Here is a 27,653-nt window from a genome sequence, read left to right as displayed (position 1 = left end):
TACTTTTCAGGGTAAGGTTTGAATTCTTAGTTGCGTTTGGATACTTTGACAGGTTGCCCTTACTCATGCTAAATGGCGATATAGTTGTAATTTTGTGGAGTGTGGAACTAGGTTGTAGCTTTCAAGGAACTCATTAGTTCTTGCAAGTCCTTCATTGCAGAACAAGAATTTTCAACATGCTTCAAGGAAGCCAATATTAGCAGGAAGCTAGTTAACCATGGAGAGCAGTGGTTGTGGTTTCCAGAACAACAGTAGTAATGGATTTACAATTTCTTTAGACAGGCCCGAGCACATACACTTGTAATGAAGTTTAGCTGCGACTTCAGACAGCAGGGTGTTCATAAGGTATGAAGCTGCCCCTCCCCAAGCCTGAGACACTAGCACGGCGCTCTTATAGAATGAAGACTCGGGGGTATAGGTTTATGCCTATGAAAATCAATTTTTGCCCTAGTACTTAGCTTTGCATACGAGGAGAATTTTCATGGAACGGCACTTTGTTAAATTAGAAACCATGTAGAGCGTGCTTCAGCTATATCTGACATAGACTCACCCCCATACTCAGGCCCAGGGCAAGGTGCACTGGTAACTTTTTGTTCCTTTGTACAGCTTCTTTTAGTGTTTATACAGGAATATGGGGGGTACCTTTGCTGGTAGTGCCATGCCAGAACGTACATAGGGATGAAGTAACAGTGTCCCTGTGGCGCAACATGATATACTTTTGGTTAGGAAGTTTCTTAAAAGGTTCATTGGGCCTAACTGTGCAAGGTTAACAGGGACGAATTTTACTAGAATCAAACACGAGTGGTTTCCAACACTGTTGGTGAGAAGGGATGCTGTCAAGAGCAGAACTCAAACTAATTAGCTTTAAAACACATACTATTTAAACGACCTGCATAAAGCTGTAAATGTGGCGCTAAAGGGATGGCATGCCAAGGGAGAGATCTTCCTTTTCACTGGATACCCTTAATCCAACACGCCTAAGTAAGCGGAGGATACCTGTTGAAGTTGCTAGATCTGCTACTAGTTAATAATTTTTTTTTAAAAAACAGGTACTATGAAGTAGTCAGTGGTATTCAAATCATAGGTACTTACTGGACACATATGGTTCAATACACACTCCGTTGGACAGGACTGCCCCATCTCGAGCAAAGGGAAGTAAAACATTATATGGGTTGGGAAACTTTTGCAGACGTTGGTGGTTTCGCACGCACACATGGGTGTTCTAAGGAGTTTGGGGGCAGGTTAGCAGGCATCATCTTGTCACTTCTGTCAGTTGGAGATAGGTCCAGGATGAAAGGTTGTGCTGAGTGAGGCTCAAATCCAAAGCGATTGTGGGATCTTTCCAAGGGGCACATCTGGTTGGGCAGTATAACATTTCAAAGTACATCCAAGGATCCCCCTCCTTGATGTCCGATCCTGCTTATTTGTTGTTTCCGCAGAGTTTGGGGCAGGTTAGGTGGCCCAAACTGGTGGGTTTGATGTTTGGTTGAGTCAATTGACCGAGTACAGCCATTTTCGCTGGGTATATCTTGGCAGGTAGGAATACCAGGCATGACATACCAGGCATGACTTTAGCAAAGGCGCAAAGGCAGGTAGCAGTACTTTGGGGTATGTGATGTATTTCTCACTGGCAGGCCGCCAGGCAGGGGGACCATGTATCTAGGTCACTTACATCAGGCAGTGATGCCCAGTGGAACCATGTGGGGGACTGCACAGAACAGGATACTGCTCAGGTTAGATGCCGGTGAATTATGGCTGCACTACTGCAGATGGCAAAATAATTCACATGCGGGGTATGGTGGTGGTCATACCTTTTTATTCTCAGGATCACTCCCTGTCTAGTTTAGCGGTGCTATTTGTACCTTCATTAGCACCAGCAGCGGCTCACAGGGGTAGCAGTAAAGCTTCTTTTATTTCACCTGGGATGGGAGCTGGCAATGTCATAAAGCTTTGCAGCCAGAAACTGATAGGACAAGTCGTGCCTGTGATGGAGCAACGGGCACTAAGCTGTAGAACCAGCTAAGTTTCAACATAATCCAGGTGTACCGTCAGTGATTAACGTAAGGCCGTGGGCGACACATGAATAGGCACTTTCTGTCAGCTGGTGTGGGTGTGTGCCATTCCCAAGAGAGTGCGGGTTGCCTTGTTAGTGCTGAGATGGAGGGGATGGAGCACTTAAATGGACAACTCCAGAGCACATTTTGCAGTCATAGTGAAGGTTGTATTAATTATATTGTTGGCATGTTACCAGTTGCCTCAGTTAAGCCAAGTTACCTTGGGAGTTGTCAGCGAACAGTCGGACTGCAACGTTGGTGGTTAGCCGGTTTGCAGGCCTTTTAGATATGTGTTCTAGCTCAGGCATGTCCAAGTATGGGTTATGGTGCCTGAAGTCTGCCCTGTGATGCAAGTTCACAGGCAGGTGGAGCGTCGAACAGAAAGGGGCTTGGGTTCGACCGCTGGTCACAGGTTCAGATCTTGGTCGGCCCACCTAGCAGTTCAGCTTTCCAAGGTCGTTGAAACAAGTACCATTGAGTCGAGGAACAAGAACATGTGCAATTTCTCCCGCCCTATAGCCTTGGCTGGCAGCTATGCAGGTTGTGGAAGTTGTCATCCAACTAGGGCGATATGGTCCATATGATTGGGGGAAACCCCTGGGTTAAACGCAATTGGGCTACAAAGTATTAGAAGAACACTTGGCATTCCCAGTATTAAAAAATGAGAGGTATTTATACTTTGGTTCCCCCCTGGTTCACTCTGTCCTGTCTGCTCCCTGGTATAGTAGCAGAAGTTTGGGAGGGCAAGGCTTCACATAGGGTGGTGACTATGGAATGCGATGAACATACTCCGACTAGTGCTAGACTCAGATAACTGAGTGAGAGAGGAAGTAAGGCGGGCTTGTCAACTCTTACCTCCACCCGCATTGGCACTTCCTGGCAGGAGTGGCTTGTCAAAGGTACTGCTCTTCAGCCAGGCAATGTTAACATTGAACCAACACCTATTTATTGGTTTTAGGTCACATCAGTCAAAAATCCACGGGGAGTTTAGAAAGGATGGGGGCACCTGTCCAGAAGGGGCATGCTGGCCTCCGGTCCTGTATGGGCTAAGACTTGTTTTGGCTGGACCGGGGAGAGGCCCGGTAATCAGCATGTTGTAAGTAAAGAGGCCTACCTTGGTGGGGGGCCTGGTTGTGACAGTGGCCACCCCCAGAGCTGTGGAGGAGTTACAGGGCAATCCAGAGTCTGCAAGGAACAGAAGGGTACTACATGCAGCAGCACAGCAAGGGTGCTAAGCCAAGGATACCCAGGAATGTCTTAGCGTTGTCCCCTGGAAGAACTACGGCGCCCCGTTAGTCCTATGGGCGGTTGTGGGTCTGAGCAACCGGGGGCTGCCTGGAACGCTCCGCCCACCTTTCGGGGGGGGGGGGGGGGGGGCGTGAGTAAGGGAGTGGACTGGTGGTCCACTGATGGGAGGGGTGGCCTCTCCCAAGAATTGGTAAACACCGATTGGCGACGGCCATGGTGTAATTCGGCTCATCAGACGGGCAGGCGGCATAAGGGTTGGCCTGCCCTGGGATCGCCCGTAAGATAACCCACCATGTTGGCATATTTGTTATGCATATAAACCTGCAGCAATTTTCTCCACTAACAAGGTGTCCTGTGGTTTATTGATGTATTTTGCTGCATGATAACTGACTACTGTTGCTGATATTGGCACTATGTGCCACCACGCACTACATTATCTGCCATAAGGCAGAGGTGCCCCTTGGCATTGCCATCCGATGACGCAGGCGAGTGCCAGTAAATACACTCCATGACTGTGGGGAGCTCGTTTTCCAGGAGGTGGTTATTATTTAAGTTTTTGGACATTTACTCTAAACAATGTGCCGATTCTAATGTCAACTACTTTACCTGGATGCTCTTCAATCAGACTACTGTGGAATATTTTTTCGGCCTTGTTCCGACTTTACAAATCAGTGTCAGATTTGAACCTTTACATATAGTGTCATTTTTCAGATTTTCACATCTAGAGTTTGTCTTTTATTACCTGTGCAGTTCTCTTTTGCGTCCGCACAGATTGCCTCCTTAAGGTCATTCTTGGCTGTTGAATTCCAGTCTGCACCGATGCATCTTAGAAACGTCAGCCCTTGAAAGAAAATGAGAGAAAACAAATGAGGTGCTCATAATGGGGGTTCCTTTTTATCTTTGAAAGTGGTTATGTTCTTCCAGTGCAGGAGACTTAAGTAACCTGGACACACATGTGACAAAGATTTACCTCAACAACCTAGCAAACCAACTACATCACAAAACTAACAAAAAAAAACAGCAATTTGTTAAAAGTTCGATTTCAAATATATTTGGCAAACCAGCCTGCTATACTGAACAGGTCTGATTTTTAAGGGAAGACCCAAATCTGCCCCCACATGCCTACCCCGCTTGGTGAAAATGTATGACTTTTAGAAAGATCTACATCTTTCCAGAAGTACGTCTGGCAATCTGCAGCAGTTGCAGGTGTCTCCTGGATAACTTTTGGGGGGAACAAATGCATCTTTCCGAGGTGTGGTGGGAAGGTGCAGGAGTTTGGGCAATATCATAAACATGTATGTTTGTGGGTGTGAACAAACACACACTGCATTTCAACCAGAGAACGCTTGTTTCTCTGTCCCAGGAGCAAGTTATTCTCACACAAAACATACGTGTGCGATTACACCCTCCAAGGACAAACCAACGTTCGTGATTTCCAAAAGTGATCTTGGGTGACAGTTTTAGATTTTGCTTTGTGAATCTGTTCAAGTGTCTTTAGCTATCTTTATTAATACTCAAATGTGGAAGTCATTCCCTGGGAGGGCTTGGTAGCAGCCTAAACTTGCCAGGCATTTTTAGGAGTGAGGCTCTGTTAACCAACAGCCAAACCTGTACGACTGCTAAAATATTCACAGCATGCATGGCTCATCTTAAAGGAATGCATGTAATATTTAAACAGAAAAAGAGCTTCATAGCAGGTAGAATGCCTAAAGAAGACTCAGATCCAACATGAATTGGCAAAGCTAAAAGGGCTCGCCACTGCAAGAGCTATTGGCTTTTGCAAATGTGTTTAGCCATGCTGTACACCAGTATGACTGCTGTTCATCCTAGTTAAACGTTAGGGGTGTGGGGTAGATTGGGGAGGGGTACATTGGGGTAGAGTGGAATGGGGTAGAGTGGAGTAGATTGAGGAAGGCTGCAGTGATGTATATTGGAGTGGGGTAGATTGGATTGTAGTGGAGTGGGGTAGATTGTAGTGGGGTGGGGTAGAGTAGGGTGGATTGAGGTAGACAGGAGTGCGGTAGATTGGGGTAGAGTGGAGTGAGTTGTATTGAGGTAGATTGGGGGAAGAGTGATGTGGGGTGGATTGAGGTAGAATGTGTGGATTAGAGTTGGGTAGATTGGAATGGAGTGGGGTTGGTTGGAGTGGGGTAGATTGGAGTAAAGCGCGGTACTTGGAGTGGGATAGATTGGGTAAACTAAAGTAGAGCAGATCGGAATGGAGTGGTGTAGCTGGAGTAGATTGGAGCAAAACAGGATACTTAGAGTGGGTTGGATTAGAGTATGGTAGAATGGAATGGAGTGGGTTGGATTGGGGTAGAGTGGGCTACATTGGAGTGGAGTAGAGTGGGGTATATAGGGTGGATTTGAGTACGGTAGATTGGAGTGGAGTAGAGTGGGGTAGATTAGGGTGGAGTGAAGTAAATTGGGTGGATTAGAGTATGGCAGATTGGAGTGTGATGGGGTATACTGGAGTGGGGTAAATTGGGTTGGGGTAGATTGGAGTGGAGTGGAACAGAGTGGGCTAGATTGGAGTGGGGTAGATTGGAGTAGGGTAGGTTTGAGTAGGGTGAAGTGGGGGAGATTGGGGTAGAGTGGAGTAGAGTATATTGGAATGGAGGACAGTGGGGTGGTTTAGATTAGGGTGGAGTGGTGTACATTGGAGTGAAGTAAATTGGATGTATTGGAGTATGGCAGATTGGAGTGGAGTGATGGATAATGGAGTGGGTTAGAATGGAGCGAAGGGGGTAGAATGGAGGGGTGTGGAGTCGCAAGCCATGTTGTAGTGAGTCTTATAGTGGAGTGGCATGACCGAGTGGAAGGGCATAGAGTGGAGCAGAGTGTTGTAGAGTGAAAGGGTTCTGGAGTGGAGTGGCGTAGTGTGGAGTATGCACAATTGAAAATGGGCATCACATTTGCACAGACATAGTTTTACTGCGCACAAATGTGTGGAAATGTATTCACCAAGTGTATAGATTTGTTTTGATCGTATTCAAATATTTGTTTCCACCACACTTTAGAAGTACAAAAAAGTACTTAATTTCTACTGTTCTCTTTCCGATGTATTCTGAAATATAAGCACAGTTCATTTTTGTTGTGTGCTAGAAAAAAGAACACCCTACAAACTGTCCTTTCGCATGGGTACTCAGCACGATTGATTGTCACAAATGCTCCCACTTTGAAGTCAAGAAAGAAACGTAAACACGTTCCCTAGAATACAAAGCCTGACATTAGACTTCAGTCTTTTGAATGCACAGCAAATGGAAAAAGATTTAAATGCCTGTTTATAGATAACGAGTGCTCACAGGCGAGGCAAAGTCAAGCTGGGCAGCCTAATACAACAAACGTCAGCCAGTTAGGAAAGATGCCCTTTGTAGAGTGGCTAAAACAAAAGTTTAAAAAACATACGTCCTAAAAGTGCAAGCAGTGTAAAGACACAAGCACTTGGCCCATGCTCTAAGGGAAGGTCGCATGCAAGAAGAGGGAAGTCCCAACTGCAGAACAGACCAGCAGGAAGCAAGCCATTGAGAGTGGCTTTAAAGCTCGCTGATGGTAAGTAATGGGAGGGCTCCAAGCCCACTAATAGTAAACAAAATGTCTCGAAGAGACAGCGCATGCGCTGTCTATGTGAAACCTAAAAACTGTTGTCAACTTTCCTTCAACAAAACAGTTGGTGTTCAATTTTGCATTGGCAATACTGAAAACATTATGTGGTCAAGTTTCCTCAATGCAAAATGTGCAGACCACACTGAATAATAAATGTAGCACCCAAGAATCTATGACACCACAAATTACTTTGTTATGCACTTCTAGACTACTACATGATGAAACGCGTATCGACCTGGTATTGATTTTAAAGATTTTAAGATGCATTTTCATAAAATGCTGCTTGAAATGTTATAACATGTACATGTATAATCAGTTTGTTATGCCGATAAGTGAATTTATATTATTTGTTTCATTACAACCCATGCTGGGATAACAGCAGTTTTAATTGTGTTTTACATAGGAATCCACTGATACAGTAGATTCCCAATAATTTCCAATAGCATTATCTGAGCAGTAATAAGGAGGGTGAGACCGTCAAGATGGCAGAGATGACACGAGCCTTGAAAACTTTTACCTATGCCATGGTAATACCCTTTAATGATCAGGGAAAATGCAAGGAAGCCTTTCCCTAGTTGCTGGGAGGCCCTGGGTGCATTTGCCAGCAGTTAGCGGACTGTATGCCCAGTTAGTGTGTGGACTTGGTGCCTCTGGCATGCCAGGCACAACAGCCTGGCCCCTAGCCCTCTTCTCCCCATAACCCCCTCAACAGCGAACAGGATGCCACTGGACACCAAGGGCTGCAGGGGAAGAAGAGAAACGGCCAGGCACCAAGTATGATAGTGCACACTGCTGAGGCAAGTGCAAATGAGAGGCATTGATGCACTCTCTGTCTGCATGTGTCCGACGTTAAACTGTGTAGGGTTAAAATCAGAGAGGCAAAGTGTGTGTAGCCTAGGCCTGCTGAATTGGGAGCAAGGAGGCAGCAGACAAATGCAACCTACTGGGCAAAGCACCAAGTGCAAAAAGAACAATTGATGCACAGAATGCAGACCAATGTCATACATTCACCCCAGTACAGCGATCTGGGCCTAAATCCATTGTTTTTTTGCTCACCATTTGTCATTCCAGTTTGGACCCAGCCATATGCAAATCAGTCTTGACCCTGCGCAAAATGGCAACTGTTCAGCCCGAACTGCCAGGTCAGGTCCTCCCTGGACTGGAAACAAGCATTCAGGGACCCGTTTAGGGTTTCACCCCTCATCAACCAGGATAGCTCGACTCCAGTGACATGGAGCACGGGACCCACGCTTGGGCATTCCTGTCCGACTCTGGGTAACAAATGCAAAAAGAACAATTGATGGACAGAATGCAGAACAAGGTCATACATTCACCCCAGTATTGAGAGCTGGGCCTAAATCCATAGTTTGTTTGCTCACCATGCCATTCCAGTTTGGACCCAGCCATATGTAAATCAGTATTGACCCTGCCTGGAGGTGAATATTTTGATTTGTTCTGCATTCCATCCATCAACTGTGTGTCTTTTGCTTCCTCGCCTCAAGTGTGCCGGGTATGCCCAGACGTGCTCCAACTGGAGAGTAGTCCCTTTTCTGCTTCTAAGCGACCAGAGTCACGCGGTGCATTTAAATGGATGTTGTTGCCGATTTGCAATACTCACGCCGACTATTCAGCGCACATTGCATTTTGGAGCCTACTTCTAGCTACAAACAGGTATTTCGACCGTGTCGAATTGTACCGTTTAGCTCACTGTTTCTAGGTTAAGTAACTCGGGGGGCATTTTTTAATTTTGTATGACAGTATCGGCCCCGCTTTTCAAGTTGAAAGTACCTACATTCACTGGGGTCCCTAAGCTGAACCGTGACTATGTAAGATTGCCTCTCTTTTCTAAATGCCTTTAAATTAATTCGTCTTAATCCATCCCTCAGTGAGACAGCTTTTACATAGAGTAAATGGGATAATTTGCATTTATAATACTTAGATCAACTAAAGACTAGGTTTCAAACAAAAATACATCTAAGGGGAAGAAATTAAAGTTGCATTGTTTTTTTTTTAATAATATCTTTTGCCAAAATGTATCTGTATGATTCAACACTTCTGTGACACATATGTGTACCAGAGATGGTCTGTGTCCCAAAAAGTTGGAACACAAACTTTAAAGCGGTTAGAAGAGAGTATCATTGATGTATATGATGGAGCGGGTAAAATGTTTTTTATATACCCAATCCATTTATATATGTTTGTATTAAAAGGACTAATGATTAATCATAACAATTAATGCAGTATGGATTTCAATACTAATCAACCTTATTAACTAAGAGAATATACGTGGGATTGCTTTGCATGGCTAAGGGTAATATGTAAACTAAGTCTGTATGCATATTAATAGGATAAACGTTGCTTATGTTATGTTTTCGTGAATTCTGCTTAAATAAACAAGTATTAATGGCTTTGGACGTGGCAGATGGCTAGATAAATGCATACACATATGGGTATTAGCAAGGGAAATAACACTGTTCAATCATTTCAATGTATTAATGACGTTTTTGTGTTTCTTTGCTTAAGTTGACCATTTGGGCCTGCTATAAAATGGCCGCCGACTGAATCAGACTTTACGAAGTAAAATCAATGAAGGGAATGGAGAAACGCGCGTGCGCAAACCTCAGCAGCTGCGACCTGCCGGTGAACTGTCATCACTGTGCCCACCAAGGCTGTACCAGGCGAAGAGCCAACCCTTCAATACAAATTGTTGCAACCTAAACCATGAATTGCCACCGTTCCCATACATTCGATTTGGAACTTTTTGCCTGTGGGAACGACATCGAATGTTACCTGATGAACTAAGATGTACTTGGTCCGTCCAATGAGATGCTCTGAAAAAGACGATTGTAATTTTTTAAATGTAAATTTTAGTATAAATATTAGTAGACTAGAGAGGGTCGTAGCTGATCGCACTCCACCATATCCAGTATCCTGATGTTATGCTGACGGAGAGGACGGTGATGCTGCATGATAGAACAGAACTTTGACGATTTGACTGAGGACCAGATACTGACTTAGAAAACGGCAAATAGCCAGAATAGGTAAATATGACAAAAGATGAAATTTACTAATCAGGTCTAACCTGCATTTGATTTAGATAAAGAAAAGATTAATTGAATTCACGTGTGGTGTTGTTCTTTCATTGAAATGTATTATTGATTGATTTAGGGCAGTGTTTCCCAAACTGTGGTCCACGGACCCCCAGGGGTCCGTGACACATTTCCAGGGGGTCCGCAAGAGGCAGTTTTAAATGCACTGCAAAGTTCCTTGTCTAATTAGCCGTTTTCGAGCAACAATATAAGTGTCAAAATAAAGCCAGTGATTAATGCACCTGCTGGAGAGATGAGAGTTTTGTCCAGTAGCATCTTTGAGTTATCTAATGTAGTGACAGAGGGTTAATATGCCTACTGCAAAGAACATGTACCATGCATTTAAAAAAACAGTATTTTATGTGCATAGATGAGTGTGTTACTGCTTTTGTCACAGAGATTCTTTTGTTACTGTGCAGTTCATAAGTGACAACCGAAATCTAGCACAGTCACCTATAAACTATGATTAAAGAGCTGCTTGCAAACTGCATGGTACAAGTCAGTAACTTATGTTTTTCCCAGGCTTTCATTATCCTAATGCTGCTAAAAAGGTTTATTTGGGCAAAAATGCATTTTTATTGTTAAAGTCAATGCTAACCACTGGGTGATGTTCTGAATTCCAAGTTTATGCTTCTCCAGACCAAGCACTCTTTAAAAATGCCTACCAGTATGAATGACATGTGAATCCTACACCTTGTATTACCCTTTGCCTTATGTAACATGTTCTATACACTGATTTACACGTATGATTCATTGTCTCTATATGTGTGTGATGTAAAGTGCTCTGATATCCTACAATGGTATGAGAGATGCTATAAAACAAATGAAATACATGTGACGGAAAGGCTATGGAGAGAGGAGAGGCACTGTTGAAGGGTGATAATAAGGGAATCATTGAAGAACCCCAACAAAGACTGTCGTATCCTAGTGCATAGCAAGGTCTTCATTTACTATTCATTAAAAGCTAATACAATTTAATATATCATGATAAATGTGTTTTAGAATGCACCACTGTTTCCCAAATTTCTTGGGGGGAGAGCCTCCCAAAGCCCCCTTTGTAGTAGTAAGGCTCACTCACTGCACTTGGTGTGCACCGTATTGCGACTGGTTTGAAACGATTTGCCAGGGCTGCTTTGGGTTTCCAGTCTGGCCCTGGCAGGAGCAGGAGCCTCGTACTGCGAAATAAACCAACCAATTAAAAGTTAGTTACAGAGTTGCAGCACCAACCTTCCCATTAAATTGTTTTGTTTTTTGCAAATTCTTTGAATATAAAAAACTAAGGGAGATATTTATAACAGAAGTGACGGAGCGTGTCATTAGCCTCCTTGGCTTACCGATAGGCTCCGCCACTTCAGAAATGCAGGGCTGCACCATATTTACAAGAATATGGTTCAGCCCTGCGTTTCCCCCAGTGCTGGCGCTACACCATAGTGCAAGGGTGTGCGCATGCAGGGGAAGATTCTTTATGTACAGGAAGTTCCCCTTCCTGCACATACACAATCCTGAAATGCCGTGTTGTCACTTCTATGTGTGCTGCTTAATGCAGCACACATGGAAGTTACAAAATGGCATTTTTTTCAAAAGGTTGTTTATGTGCAGGAAGGGTCACCTTCCTGAACATAAAGAATCCAAGGTGTTTTGCTTTTTCCATGTGTGCTGTACAAGGCAAGCCACATGGAAAAGGCAAAAACAAGGAGAAATAAAGGATTTCTCCTCGTTTTGCCAAGTTAAGACCTGTTTTTCCCTGGTCTTAAGTTTGGCGCTACCTCCTATTTATGCTGCCCTTGTAAATAGGAGGCAGTGTCAAAATCACTGTGTGTTGCGGTGAAACGCCCACTGCCCACCCCTTTCACGCAAAGCATTGCGTGACAGGGGGGCTTATTTAAAAGGCAGCATTAAGCCATGTTATGTGGCTTAACGTTGCTTTGTAAATAAGGCGAAGCCTCTATCGCCATGGTAACGTCGAAAAAGCGTGCACATGTGTGTTTAGTTTTTGGGAATTACTGTTTTAGTGTTTGAAATTTACATCATACAAATTGCTTGGGGGTCCCTGGCTTTCAGTGCTGACTCAGTGAGGGTCCACAGGAGTAAAAAGTTTGGGAACCACTGATTTAGGGAATTAGGAGTCATTAAACTAAATTCAACTAAATGATTCATCGAGGGAGGTTGTGCTCTCCTTGATGGGAGGAGAAGGAGGAGAAAGGGGATTCTCCTGTTAGGTGATGTTAGCGAGTTACCATCAAGAGGAAAGCAGTGTAGTTCGGAACTAAATGTTTATTCCCCTTTTCCTGAATAAAGTGGTACGGATAGATTGATTAGAATGAATGTTGGTGTTATGGGCCCCACCAGCGTGTGATATGTGTGTGTGTGTGTGACTGTGAAATCACTCTGTCCGTGGTAGTAAGGGGAAATTGAGGAACCAGAACTGCAGCATATACAGCTGCGTGGCGGTTTAACGCTGCTGATGAAATATTGGCTTTATTCAAAAACACGTTTTCAACATGTAAAAATGTCTCTATCCTAATAGGATGGTTATAAAGAGTCACCAATATAAAATGTTCCATTTCCTCTCGTTGCATCGGTAGAAAATAGATCTATGGACTAGTTTATCTAATCATTGACTTCTCTAAGTGCGAAGTAAGTGTTGATTAATTTTCTTCTTCATTTATCTTTTCTGGGGAGATAAAGTCTATTCATGCCCTCTATCATTTTACAGCTGACCTTTGCACTGTTGAGATAGACGTTTCTAGATATTTCTTCACATGGGTGTTATTATTTAACATTCAAACTGATCAAGCGTCAGATACCACACGTTAATTGTTGATCACTTTTCGTGTATATACAGGGGTCTTTTTTATCAATAAAAGCAAGGCTTGAGGATGGTCTAACGGACAAAGACAACATTAGACCGAAACGTCGACTACTACACCTATTTCCTACTCGACTTTGCTACCGGCAATTTTGGGATTCTTTAAACTTTTCAGATTGCCCACAAATATTCTTTGAAAAGGTGTTGACGATTGTAACCATGAAGACTATCTAATTTTTTGTAAATGCTTTTACTTCTGGCTACATTGTGTTGGTTTCTTGATTTTGTACCCTATATAAATTAATGATATTTTTTATTAATATAAATTCAGATTTTGGAATACCTTCACCCGTGTTGTTCCCCATCTCTGTATCTCTATGTATATGTTTGATTCATTGATAAATCAGTTGAACTGTCTTTGGAATACTCCAATTGTAAACGACTTTATTAGAGCTTACCTCAATTAATTTTTTTAATTACAACCATACATTTGAATCTATCCCTTGTAGGCACACCTAACTGCTTATCTAACTGCTCAAGCCTCCAAGGGTTTATTGGGTTTCCCATTTCTTTGTCATGGTTTGCATATGGCCAGGTCTAAACTGGGGTGGCGTGGTGAGCAAAGGAATGATGGATTTAATTCATATCTCTTGATGGGGTGTGAATGTTTTGTTATGTTCTGCATTCCGTCTATCAACTGTGTGTCTTTTGCTTCCTCGCCCTAAGTGTGCCGGGTATGCCCAGATGTGGGTCCCAGGCTCACTGTGCCACTGGATTCAAGCTATAATGGCTGTTGAGGGGTGAAACCCCGAAATCGATCTTGGATGATTGTTTCCGGTCCAGGGAGAAGTGTAGAAAGAAAGGTCATTTTAGTAAATGTTGCAGTAACAGAAACACTAAGAAATTGTTAGCAAGAGATGTAAATGAAGTAACACAACGTTATATTTTAAGTTGACGAGGTTAACCAAAAAAAACGTCATCCAAGTGAAATGGTCCAAATTAATCGGAATAATGTGCAAATGGATTTTGACTCTTGTTCTCGTCTTACAATCATTTAAAAGCCCACCTATGAGGAAAACTTAAAAGAACATGTTACATTGAACTAGATGGATTGGATATAAATCCAGGGAGGTATGGTGGACCTCCGATTAAAATAATGGGTTACTGTGTAGCTCAGTTGAGGCTGGGTACACATTTAACCATGGGGAAAGCTTGTGTCTTACAAAGAAGAGGAGTTGATAGGTTGTCCACACCACCGGTAACTGGATGTCAAACTCGACGCTAATGCCAATGCTCAAGTCCAAATTCAGTCCGTGTTGCATGACTCTCCTGTATTTGAACAAGAGCACAGTGCCTGTCTTAGCAAAAGCAAGACGTAAACTATGGATTAAGCAAGATTGTATTGACAAAGAGTTGAGGATATTGGTGAAGATGGTGGTAATTAAATGCCCAGAATGGTTAGCTCCCATTTCTGTTACAAAAATTCAAGTAAAATGATAAGGTTATGTGTCAATATAAGAGCTTCAAACCATGACGTTGCATGGACAAGTTTCCATTACTAAATATTGATGAAATGATTAGGACTCTCAAATGTGCCAGATATCTTACAATGCTTGATCTGGCTTCTGTGTACTACCAGACAGAACTAGACAAAGATTCACAGGAGTTAACAGTGTTTATTATGCCGTTTAATGCCTTTCAGTTCAAAGGATGCTGTTTGGGCTTTTCTCAGCAGACTCTGCATTTCAAATTGTCATAGGAAAGGTTTTGCAGGGTGTGGAAGGGGTACGGTGTCACCAGAATGATTTGTTGAGTTTTTGGAGGATACATAGAAGAGCATGATGTCAGAATCCATAAAGTGCTGGACAGATTGATGGAAGAAGGTGTAATTTTAAGAAAGGACAAATGCAAATTTGGCACCTTGGAGGTGAATTATCTTGGACACCACATATCTGGCTCAGGAGTGTCACCAAAAAGGAATTAGTTGACACCATTCTCAATCTAAAGGCCCCTTGTTGTAAAGGGGAATTAAGTTTCCTTTTTATGAATTGTGGAATACTACAGCACGTTTATCAAGGGGTATGCAAAAAAAATATGTTTCACTAAGGAAACTGCTTATTAGAAAGATGGAATATCTGTGGCATGAAACCTGTTCACAAGAGTCTATAGCTCGAAAAGATGAGTTGCAGAAAGCACCTGATCTGCAAGTCTTTATAGCGGGGGATGACACATTTGTAATTAATGATCCCAGTTCTAAGGGTTTGGGAGCCATTTTAGTACAGAATACAGGGAGAAAAAAAAACATTTAATTACATTTGCCTCTCAGTGCTTAAGAGGTACTGAGATCACCTATTCTGTTATTGGGAGGGACGTACTGGTGATTTTTTGGGCTTTGAACAAGTTCCAGAATCTGGTGTGGGGCATACCAATTAAAGCGGCCACAGATAATAAACCTCGGAGAGGTCTCTTTTTAAAACGGTTTAGATCAAATCTCCTTGGAGATCAGAAGATGGGTGGTTTCACTACAAGGTTTTGAGTTCACAGTGGAGTATGCTCCAGGTATATATAAAAATAATAATGTAAAAACAAATGACAACAAAATAAAAATCAACCGGCAGATTGTCAAAGTTGGTGGAAACACTCAATGGAAATGCTTAGTGTGCAAACTACCAGGGGAGTGATGTTGAGGACGAGTGTGTGTGAAATCACCAATTGAGGAATAATGGAAGATGAATGGAAGTCAGCATTATTAGAAGATAACATTTTAAGAAAGGTTGTTGGGGAACTGGGCAACTCAAAAAGTAAAAATGCATACTCTAGGGAAGGTGTGGTGGCTGATGAGAGATGAGCTAGTGGTCGACAATTTTTAAAGAACAACGGACCCGCATGCAAAACATATAAAGAACTGAATGCAATAGGAATACTATGAATTGTATCAATACCCTAAGCAAATGCTCAATTATAAATCATATTATGAACACAATTTTAGAACAGCATTAGTTATTTTCTTGTTTTCTTATTTTCTCTCGTCTTTTTAGCCAACACGTGACCACAAAAAAGAAATAAACAATGAGGAATATATATATATATATATATATATACACGCATGGGTTTCCCCAGATGTCCACCATTTAGGAGAATACAAATGTGCACTATAACACAGGTGTAATTCAATGTGGGCAAGTCACATACTGCAACTAGTATGTTATTTTTTTATTATATTTTTATCCCCAAGTCGTGGGGTACAGCCCATCACAACAAAACACGTGTTGGCTAAAATGGAGAGAAAATAAAGAAAACAAGAAAATAAATAATGCTGTTCAGAATATGATTTACAATTGGGCATGTGCTTGGAGAATTGATGCAATCGTTTTGAGTGATCATTTGGTTCACATAATTTATATGGGTAAGGGTGAATCTCCCTACCCTTGACAGCACCCCAACATATTCAAAGAGCAGTCAAAATAGCGTGATAGCTTCGGTGAGCGCTAGAGAAACCCCAGCTATATATACCCCCACAGGAACTACAGGAATACAATGCAATCTATATATGCTGTACTGTGAACAGTTCATAAATTATTTATTTGCGTAAAAATATCAAAATATAGTATGGTAAGGAAAAACTAAAATGGAAAGACAGTCAATTTTCACTTCAGAGATTCAGGCATTTAAGTGTGACAAATTAAACTCAATGGGGGTAGTCACAAATTTCAAGTCCCACTGCTCTTGTGAACAATAGTATCAACATTTACAATCAAATCTAGGTACTGAAGCTGGTAGACAATGGCATTTTATTGAGGAAGACCAGCTTGAGTCCACCCAATTCTCTTAAGGATAGAGTGATCTCCATGGTCCATGAAGGACAGCTGGGTATAGTAAAAAATAAAAGGAAGGCTGGAGGTCCAATTTTTGGTGGCCTGGTATGGAGGAAGTGGATAGAGTTGTTCACAGTTGTGTTGAATGTAATCTCAGTGACAAAATTCTTGCAACCAAACACATACCAATAGTTGTTCCCGAGCTTTCAAGACATCCTTGGGATGAAGTATCCATTGACATAGTGGGTCGCCTAAGTGGGGAAGAATGCACGCAATCGCTGATAGTTTATATTACAGGTGGGTGGAGGTATGATGTGTAAATGACATCACCTTAACAAGCATTTTGATTTTTTTTTTAAAGGAGGTATTTAAAAGAGAAAGATTCCCTAATTTAATTCTCTTACAATGGCCCTCAGTTTTGTTTAAGAGAATTTGAGATAATTGGGTGGTACATTAGAAAAGTTGGGTTTATCGGGTTATCATCCCGAAACCAATGATGCCATAGAAAGAATAAACAAAACACTAAAGGTGAGGGTTCAACTGGCACAAGCAAATGGGTTGGATGGCAGAAACACTTTGCAAGAATGGATTATACAATACAGAATAATTCACAACTAATTTACTGGGAAGATTCCCTTTAAACTTTTCAAAAGGAGGTCATCCAACACCATGCTGTGTCTGAGGTGGATAGTATGGAACAAGGGGGTGAAGGATATTGGAGTGAGTGAATGGAGAGATAGACAAACAGAATAAGAGAAAACTCCAGATGGGTACAAAAAATGTAGTAGCTAAGGTAGGAGATTCTGTCAAAATAAGAGCACCTGGGGTCAAAGTATACAAAAGAACACAGGGCTGTCAACTTATTTAAAAACACAGTCAAAGGGAGGATGGAAGGGTGTGGAATCTGAACCGTGTTGTGGTGGGTATTCCTGGGAAATGCAACATGGAAACGGGCAATATGGAAAGTGGTAAATATGTTCAGGTGCAGACTGATAGGATAGGTAATGACCCTGTTTCACATAGGAGACATTTAAAGGTACAAAGTAAAAGTCTAAGGACAAGGAAGCATCCTATCTAAAGGATTCTGTGAACAAGTAAAGTTTATTTGTGAACCTCTCTAATTAAGGAGATTTTTTGGTAGGCTGTTCTAGAACATATGCAGACACGTATGTATTTGTTTTGGGATTCTCTTAGTTAACAATTTCTCTTTAACGTAATTCATGTAAGCTATTGTTAAAGGCGGTTATTTTGACATGTTGTATATGGCGCAAGAGAGAAGTGTTGTATCTTCTCCTATGGGCATTTCATGATGAATGGTCACGAGATGCCATCATTGCACTAGAATGTAGATTGTGGAATGCTGACGTTGGGAATATGCTTGTGGGCTTGGGTTGCAGTTGGGATCTGAATGGAGAGCTGGTTTGCAGTGTCAATAAATGGCTCTTTAAATCATCACTGCATTGCCTGTGTTACGTTTCGTCTTCGATATACCAATCTCCAACAAAGGTGGAGCATTGCACAGACAGTTCAATAGGTGTTGTTCTAGGTGTGGTTCTAGGTGTGGCAGTAAACATCACAATTCAGTCCAAGTCTTGTTTTGCTGTGAAAAAAGAATGCAGAAGTGTGGATGCAAAGTACACTGCAAACATGTGCAAGAGCAATTTGAGAACTAAAGTTGCGATGATACAAGAAAATGTGGTGGAGGACAAAAATGAGAATGTTGTGCATGAGAAAATGGAGAGAATTTTATGTGTGGATGACATTACGAACGGAGCTGGTAGACGCTGCAGACCAAAAGCTTATTTTAAAGTAGAAGGGAGAACTGTTCAACTTATGACTAACTGAGGTTCACTTTATACCATTGTTCCTAAGTGTATATTCTCACAGGTGTGACTATATACACGTTAATTGCCAAAAGACATAAATCCAGGTGGCTCTCAGGGTGAGGAAGCAGACTTTAATCGCACATATGTTGACTAAGATTTAATTTCAACACATACATATTTGGGAAAGTGTATCTAGCAGAGATTGGACCCCCAATTTTGAATTGGCTACATCAATATGATTTGCACATAATTATCAACCTGAGACCACCCAACCAGGTTATGATTGACATTCCCATTGATGAAATTGGGGAGGGTACTAAACAAGTCATTGATGAAAAGTTAGGAGAACTGAACAGTTGTGTACATAAAATTGTTGTTAAACCCGATGCCATTCCTACTCAACATAATAAGTAGAGTTCTACTTATGGTCACCTCATGCTGCCGTACTCCATCAAACCAGAGAGTAGGAACGTGAACATCCTCGAAAAGAACACTGTGCTTTTGCAGCCAGATTAGATGCTATGCAGGGTTGCTTATCTAGGGCGTACAGTCGCAAAGTATATTTGCAAATGGCTGTTAAACGTGATAAGAAAGGAAGGTACAGTAGCTCAGCATCCGAAGTGTGTACCTCTTATGAAATAGCATAGACACAGATGAGTCGGAATGCATACTTTCAAAAAGGTTGCCGGGTAATAACCAACCCAAAATAGCTCACGAGTTAAACAAAGGTGTTGTACAAGTGCACTCACCGAGCACCTGTTCCGCAACCTCGGTGTTTATATTGTGCATTCCAGGGCCATTAAACAATGCTGCGGAATTTGCTCGCTGTACTGTAGAACATACTGTCACAAAGTTTGTCAAGTCAGAGTATATTTTGTTTGTACCCACGCGTCTCATCCCAACTAGGGAAGCGACAAGAAACCATTATGCAAACTTGTTAAGAACCAGGTCGGCTCAGGCTCCGGTACAGGTAATACAGGCTTTCCAGGAGGGGCCTTCCACTGAAATCCACATACATTATTTGAATGAATGGGTGAGCAAGTCCAGGTGCCCCCATCCCAAACCTATGCGGACACAAGGGGGTCCCAAAGAGGTGACAAATGATACAAGGGACAGGAGTTAAGGGATAAGGCGAACGTCAATCACAAATTTAAAAGTGATAGTAGTTGGGCCGTAATCATCAATAGTGCAACAGGTACAGTGGCACCAGGCCCAGAGGTGCACTGAGCCTGCTGATCCCCTAGATTATTTTTTACTGCATAACTAGGGTAAGGTTTAGGAGTAGTGGCATTGCTTGTATTATAGACTACACAGCATGCCACAGTCAGAGCGAACGGCATATATCATATTATTTAAGGGGTGTTAGGTACAAAGATTAAAATAACTATTTTCAGAAGAGAAACTATAAACCGAAATATTCAAAGTTTCAAAAATGGAGCTATGAGAACACAACGTGTATACGAGATATAACGAAAACACGGCGCGGCATTCCCGTTTCAAATTAAGCAGGGAATCCCTGCACGTGAAATCACAGCCGGCGTCACCGGGGAGGAAGAACATGTTCAAGGCGCGCCCAGCCCCGGTCACAAGGGCCTGCACCTGCCACCCCAGGAAGCGGCCAGGGCCGGTCGCTGGGCTCCGGAAGCTCGGCTTACCTAGTAGCAGCGCCGCCGCCAGCGGCAGGTGCGGGCTCGGGCAGGGCAGTGGATCCATGCAGCACGGGACAGGGGAGTCGGGCTGCCTCACGTGGGTGTTGGTCGAGGGCCCGGTGGGGCCACCCGAAGAGCTCGCGCGGGACAGCGCCCGCAGACGTCCCGGACGCTGGAGAGCTGGTAACGTGAGAGAGGTTAGTGCGGTCTCTAAATCAAAGCCTCTCTCCTCCTCCCGTCCTGTCCAACCCCCTCCGAGTGCAGCATGGCAGTGGAGCGCGCAGCTGTCTCTTCTCGCTTTCTGTAGCTGTCAGAAAGATAAAAAAAAAAAAAAAGCCATTGAAGATACATTTGGAACCTGTTCACCTTCGCCCTCTGATTGTATATCAATTCGTTCTGGCTTTGTTTACACCTAAAATCAGTCCACAAGCTGCATGCCTTTTGAATACTGGGTTATCTTTTGACAGGTATATGTCGATGTAATAATATTATATTAATGCTCAAAAGGCACCAAAACAAACATTAATATAATTCCAATTGGTTCTTGTAAAACTTTTGTGCAAACTCAATCACACGAGTAATTTTCGTTCAGTCCTGACACTAAAAGAGCCCTTGCAAACTTTTCTGTGTGGCCAACTAACAGTAAGACCTCTTTACACAATCTTGGCTCCAACACGAATGAAAGCTCCAAATTAAATAACCAGTTGCACTGCACAAACTCTAGTTTTCATCGCCACTAGCTAATTATTGCAGTAGCAACACATCGCGTTGCTCCTACGTTTTTTACCCTGCCCATATGCTAAGAATAATGAAGTAGACGTTTCCGACCACAAATGAATTGACTGACCAGGTATTTGCTTTTTCCTTTCTCAATTCCTTCCCTTTGTATTGGCCTGATAATTGTATGGCTGGCAAATAACCCTCCTTTAGAGAAAGACATTTAGGGGCATATTATCAAGCACAGCGTTAAAATTATCGCCGCTTTAGCGGCAGAAAACTGCCGCTAAAGTGGCGATAATGGGCTTGATAATCTGCCGCAGAGAATTCCAATTGAAACTCAGGTTGACACTCGAACCTGGGCTTCTATGGGAATTCTCAAGGGCATATTACCAAGCCCATTATCGCAGCTTTAGCGGCAGTTTTCAATTTTAACACTGTTTCTTGATAATATGCCCCACAATTACCAGAGTGATGATCTCCATCTTTAATTGAAAAAACACACATTGCTTACTTCAGTAGACCATGTCTTACCAGGGCATTTGGTCATACCCCTTCTCGTTCTAATTTCCACAATAGGCCCAATGTCGTTTTTTATTTGTATATTTTTTTTGCATTATAAGCACCACTTGCTGTCAATAAATGATCACGCTAGTCCTGTTTGAGTGTGGTTGTATTGATGAGGATTTTTCATACTAAAATGTTTTGCTTCAATATCGACATTAACATGTGACTCAGCGCTGAGCGAACCCTCTCACCGTTAGTTATCCGATGGATCTTTTTGTTCGACTGAGAGGTGATGGGAGTTAGCACTTGGTCATACACATTTAATTAACAGTGTACCCATTTGGCTACAGAGAAAGGACCAGGAATCGGCAAATAAATAGAGGTTTTATTACAATTTAACAGTCAAGTTAATGTAAATTAATCTTAATACCATACTGTAAAGGTACAGAATAACAACTGGATAGCCAAACCTCCTGAAGATGTTCAGGTGCATCAGTATGAGGCAAACAAGAAGTTCAGTCACAGCAATACATAGAATTAACAGCAGAATCTGGTGCTCAGAAACGAGTCTTCGATCTCTCTTAATCACAAGCAAAGTTTAAAATCAGCAAATTTAAAATCTAAATGAAAGAGGATGGTTAAGTCTAAAAGGATCTGAAAAAGTTGGGAAAACCCAGGAAAGGACAAAAATATGGGAAGTTGTAGGATGGTGTCAGCAATTCAGAAGCTCAGTCAACAGTCTTCTAGGGATAGGGAAATAAGTGTTAGCCTAAGCCACACTTCAACAAAGAGTCAATGGAGTAAGCATGGAGGTCTATACCTCTCAAAAGTCCAATGGAAAGTGGCCAACATCAACCTGCCAGAACACTAGGTAATACCACACAAATCTTTGGGTAACACCCATTGATTCCACCATCAGGAGCTCCATTGCACTTTCCATTCTCATGTTGTGAGCTGCAACATTAGCAGATTCTCCTAGGGCAGTCCTGAGAATTGCATCGTCCTTGGGTACCTGCAGCTTCTTGCAACTTTGCTGAATAGAGCGTGTCAGTTAACACTCTGACACTCCATGTTCTTTGTCAAGGCCTTCTTCTCGGGCTTTCTATCTCTAGTACAGAGATACATCGATACTCAAACTGCCATGTGAACGTACCTGCAAGAGAAAAGCCATGCAAGCCGAAATAGAAAACAGTATTTTATGCAGGATGAAATACAGACCTATTCCTGCTAACTTAATGCGTTAACTCAATGGGGAATATTTAATATGTGTGTGCACATACGATTACAAATAAATCAATCAGGGGTTTATAAAGCGCGCTACTCATCCGTGAGGGTCTCAAGGCGCTGGGGGGGTGGGAGGGTGCCGCTCCGGATCAGTCGAAGAGCCAGGTCTTGAGGCTTTTCCTGAAGGTGTGCAGAGTGGGGGAGTGTCTGATGTTGACTGGGAGCTCGTTCCAGGTCTTAGCTGCAACATAAAAGGCTCTTCTGCCTGCTCTGGTTCTGCGGATGCGTGGGGCTTCTGCCAGGGCTAGGTCGGGGGAGCGGAGGTTCCTTTTGGGCACATGGAAGGAGACTCTTTAGTTGAGGTATTTGGGTCCGATGTTGCGGAGAGATTTGTAGACGTGGGTGAGTAGCTGGAAGGTTACTCTCTTCTCGATGAGGAGCCAATGGAGGTCTCTTAGGTGCTGGGTCATGTGCTCGTGTCATTGTGTTCCGAGGACGAGTCTGGTTGCGGTGTTCTGGAGCTTGTGTAGCAGGGTTTTGTTGATTCCGGCTTTGAGGGTGTTACCGTAGTCCAGTCTGCTGGTTATGAGTGCATGGGTGACGGTCTTTCTACATTCGGGGGGGATCCATTTGAAGGTATTGCGGAGGGAGTTGAAGCAGGTGGAGGCGACGGCGTTGATCTGGCACGTCAAGGTGAGGGAGGAGTCTAGAATGATGCTGAGGTTATGGGCGTGGTCCGTTGGGGTGGGTGGGTTTCCGTGGGCAGGGGGGCACCAGGAGCTGTCCCACACAGGGGGGAGAGTCCGAGGACAAGGACCCCTGTCTTCTCCAAGTTCGGTTTTAGGCAGCTGTCGCTCATCCAGGCTGCAAAGTCTTTAATTCCTTATTGGAAGCTGAGTCTGGTGTCTTCGGAGTTTTTTGTGAGAGAGACGATGAGTTGGGTGTTGTCGGCGTAAGATACTATGCTGAGCCCATGCTGTCTGACGATGACGGCGAAGGGGGCCATGTAGATATTGAAGAGCATGGGACTGAGTGAGGATCCTTGGGGTACTCCACGGTTGATCTCTGTAGGTTCGGAGAGGAAGGGGGGGGAGTCTGATCCTTTGGGTTCTGCTGGAGAGAAAGGAGCGGATCCAGTCAAGGGCAGTTCCTCGTATACGGGCATCGTGGAGTCTGGCTGTGAAAGTGCGGTGAGAGATGGTGTCGAAGGCTGCTGAAAGGTCTAGTAGGATGAGGGCAGCATTGTGGCCAATGTCAAGTAGCATGCAGATGTTATCGGTAGTGGCGAGGAGGGCGGTCTTGGTGCTGTGGTAGTAGCGGAATCCGGACTGGGAGGAGTCGAGGATGGAGTTCTCTTTGATGAAGGTGGTCACCTGGGCGTTGATAAATCTCTCGGTGACTTTGGCTGCGAAGGGAAGGAGAGAGATGGTCCGGTAGTTTTTCAGGTCCGTCGGGTCAGCTGAGGGTTTCTTGAGGAGGGGTTGACCTCTGCCCGCTTCCAGTCGTCAGGGAAGATGCTGGATTCGAGGGAGGCATTGATGGTCCGGCCTAGTTCTGGTGCTATGGCGGCGACAGCTCTGTGGTAGATGTCTGGAGGGCAGGGTTCTGTGGGGACTCCTGAGTCTGTGTTCTTCATGGTCGTGGTGGTGTCTTCAGTGGTGGCAGGCTTCAAATTGGTGATGGTCGACTGGTTGTTGTTGGTGGAGAGGGGGGTTGAGTCCGGCGTCTGTTCGCTGAAGTTGTCGTAGAGGGCCTTGATTTTCAGGTGGAAGTAGCCGCTAAGCATTTTGCAGAGGTCCTGAGAGGGTGTGACGTCCGTGGATTCGCTGGGGGGTTTGGTGAACTGCTGTATGGCACTGAAGAGTTATTTTGCGTTACTTGCGTTGGTGTGGATTTTGTTCTTGATAAAGGCTTGCTTGGTGGCTTTTATGCGCTGGTGGTATTCATTCATGGCGTTCCAAATGAATAAGAAATGTCAGTACATTAGATTCAGAATTAGATTCCTGTTACATTTCAGTAAATGTAAAGTAACTTTGAATACACGAATACAAGTGTGACCAAGAACTACATTATGAATACCAACGCGAAAACATTAGTGCACACATTTCCATAAATCATTCTCGTTTCTACTGTAAATGCCTTTTAATAGTGTGAGGATGGCTTTTATCAAGTGTTTAAGGAATATATATTATTTTAATATTGTTAAAGCACACAGTATGTATGATACCTAATTCTACATAGAATGCACTTCAGTACTGAGTTCAAGTGCAACACTTTACAATAAAAACGTTCAGACACACAAGGTATATAGTGCTAAGTGCACATAAAGGTTGTGTATTTGTGATGTGTAAGGGTGGAGCCAAAATTATGCTGCTCCACATGCAACACACAAATGTACTGGAAGTCTATTTTTCCAACTTTAAACTGACTGGCTAATGTATGGCCTATATTAAAATGGTCAAACGTCTGGTTGGTATCATGCTTCTTAATGTGTCTTTTTTTCCAGGAGGATTCAACTCCAAATATATTATCAATGTGTCCTTGATGTTCTGCTTTCCTATATGCAATCCTTGTAGAATGTGTTAATGAGCTGTGCACATCCTTGGAAAATGTATCTCCTTATGCTTCTGATAACTCCAAGTCTGAAGGACGTTTATGGGGAGCTTCTTTGTGTGGTAGCTTCAGAAAAGTAATGAATTTTCCATATCTGCTTGTTCTTTAACTTGATGTGATTAGTTCTGGGAACCATGTGTAGGTATTCATATTAGGAGGGACGGGGGCTTGGTAGATCGAGCATACATGCCCCTAAGCATAGAAGTGAAATCAGTGGTATGCAGTTCCTATGGAGAGTGGGCTGGGAGGGGGGGGGGGGTAGAAGGAGGGGAAGTGGGGGCCAGTGGGCATACCAGAAGGCTCCAGGTAAGGGAGGAAAGGCGGGAATGCAATAGCTCCTATAAGGAGCAAGGGCCCTCACACACCACGAGAGACGTCATGCTTCATCATAGGGCAGCTCGTCGTTGGGCTAGCGCTGCAATGCCCAATGGACCCCGCAGAGGAGCTCTTTGCCGGAGGTCTTCTTTGTTGTTTGCCGTGAAGCCCTAGAATATGGGGGGCAGGAGCGTATGTGCGATGAGTAGAGTGGGAGTGAGAGTGTGTCTAAAAATAGCTATAAGTGTCCAAAAATAATTTTATGTGCTGGATACTGATGCTTTCGTTAAAAACAACCGACTGTGGGAGTCGTGGCTGGAGGGGAAAATTAAACCTGCTGCAGCCCAAGGTGATTAGTGAATGGTGGAATTGGTCAAATGGTTGACATAATTCATGCCTGAGTTCTCCAGTAGGATGAGTGGCATTTCATCAGGACCAGGGGGGAGGATCCTCATCTGCTCTAAAAATGGAACGGTCAAAAAGGTGTACTAGGAGGTGCTGACCCTGAGGTCGGGATTCGTGTCGTAATCCAGGGTGCAAGTGGAAAGTGAGTGTAAAAAAAAAAAGTCTACCTTCTGGAAATTACCTGGAGGGGGAACAAAGGTACAAAACCAGGATACGTATTCACAATAAAAAACGTTGGTGGAACCTGTGCCCCAACACAATGCATGTGGGAATCCAGAGAAAAGCAGTTGCTTAGACACACACATAATCGTAGGTGACATGTTATCATAGGTGACATTCCAAACCTGTGGTAAAGGTAAATAAACACACATGCAGACATATGTAATGGCGATCATGTGCAACATGTGTCAGAAGCATGCTATTTTCCTGTGTTTGGGTATATGGGATCAGCCTGTGGGGGCTGGGAGGGTGCTACCACCGCAACAGTGTCCCATGGCAGATCTATCTTAAAAAATAGGAAGCAGACGCACCTAAAAGGGGGATGTAGGTAGACCCCAACCTGGATGTCCAGGATACTCGTACGTTGGCGAGGGAGAACAACCTATTGCGTAGAAGTACAATAGTGTGTTAAAAAAGGGCGAGACTACAGTGTCAAGTCATGTAAGTGCCTGGAAAATATGGGCATCTAAGGGCTCTTGCAGCATGAAGGGGACCCAACTGGGTATAGGTACGAGGGTTTTCACCATATTGTATTGTATTATAATTGCACTTATATAGCGCTTACTACCCCTGACGAGGAGACGAAGCGCTTTTCCAGCGATTAGCACGCTACTCCGGAACCCATAAAGGATTAGTGTTGAATTAGTATAGTGAAACATGAAAGTGATTTAAGTGGTGGATAGGTTAGTCAATTATTTGGATTCAGAAGGATAGCCGAAGGATAGAAGAGGGAAAAAAGGTTTGTATTTATATAGCGCTCTTTACCCCTGATGGGGTGTTGAAGCGCTTTTTTTGGCGGGTGAGTAGCACGCTACTCCAGAAACCCATAAAGGATCAGTGGTGAATTAGTATAGTGAAATATGAAAGTAATTTGAGTGGTGGATATTAGTCAGTTATTTGGAGTGAGAAGGATAGCGCAGGGATAGAAGAGGGAAAAAAGGTTATGGTCATGTCATGCTTCAATAGGGGGGTAGTAAAGGAGATTGGCGCAATTACTGGAATGCCGAAAGAGGTCCCAGGGAGGTGGTCTGAGGGAGAAAGGCAAGGTCTTATAATTCAATCACGTGGTGCGGGACCAATTTAGAGCAACAGTGGGAAGCCAGCCCGACCAGGAGTGTGCCGAGTCCAGGGGGCAGGCGGGAGGTGGAAAGAACTGAGGGAGGGGGGAGAAAAATGGAATAGAGAGCGTGCAACACATGGAAGCCCCCTGCCAGTTGATGGCTACGTAGAGGATGTGTGTGGGCGCGACATTGGTAATGAAAGTCATGGCTAAGGGGTCAATGTGTGGGCTCATCACAATGTCGTATCAGCCTGGCTCGTGAATGATAGCGAGGCTCAGGGAAAGCCAAAGTAAGGGGGCGCACACCGTGTGGTGGATTGACAGTGGGGAGAGGTGGGGGTGGGAAAATGTCCCTGCGAACAGCCATAGCAATGTGGGCAATCCACGACAAGGTAACGTTGGGCTACCCAGGGCTAGGTAGTCAGCGAGCCGGGACTCGCCAGTGAGTGGCAAAGTGGCTAACATCACAGGAGGTATGGGCCAGGGAGGGCTGATGA

General features: G+C 43.6%; 1 protein-coding gene across 1 annotated transcript in view; it reads right to left on the bottom strand.

Moving 5' to 3' along the window:
- The window catches only part of BTC (betacellulin), an 86,170-nt gene extending 65,783 nt beyond the window's left edge, over positions 1 to 20,387 (bottom strand). Inside the window, exons 1-2 of the mRNA XM_085636496.1 lie at positions 20,103 to 20,387; positions 4,045 to 4,143 (exon numbers count right to left, since the gene is read on the bottom strand). Of these exons, the coding sequence (XP_085492622.1) occupies positions 4,045 to 4,143; positions 20,103 to 20,160 (157 nt within the window). The 5' untranslated portion in view covers positions 20,161 to 20,387. The remainder of the gene's footprint in view (positions 1 to 4,044; positions 4,144 to 20,102) is intronic.
- Between the last annotated feature and the right edge of the window lie 7,266 nt (positions 20,388 to 27,653).

The sequence above is a fragment of the Triturus cristatus genome, chromosome 2_1, assembly GCF_964204655.1.
Source record: "Triturus cristatus chromosome 2_1, aTriCri1.1, whole genome shotgun sequence".
NCBI classification, from domain to species: domain Eukaryota; kingdom Metazoa; phylum Chordata; class Amphibia; order Caudata; family Salamandridae; genus Triturus; species Triturus cristatus.
This window is presented reverse-complemented; position numbering and strand designations above follow the sequence as displayed.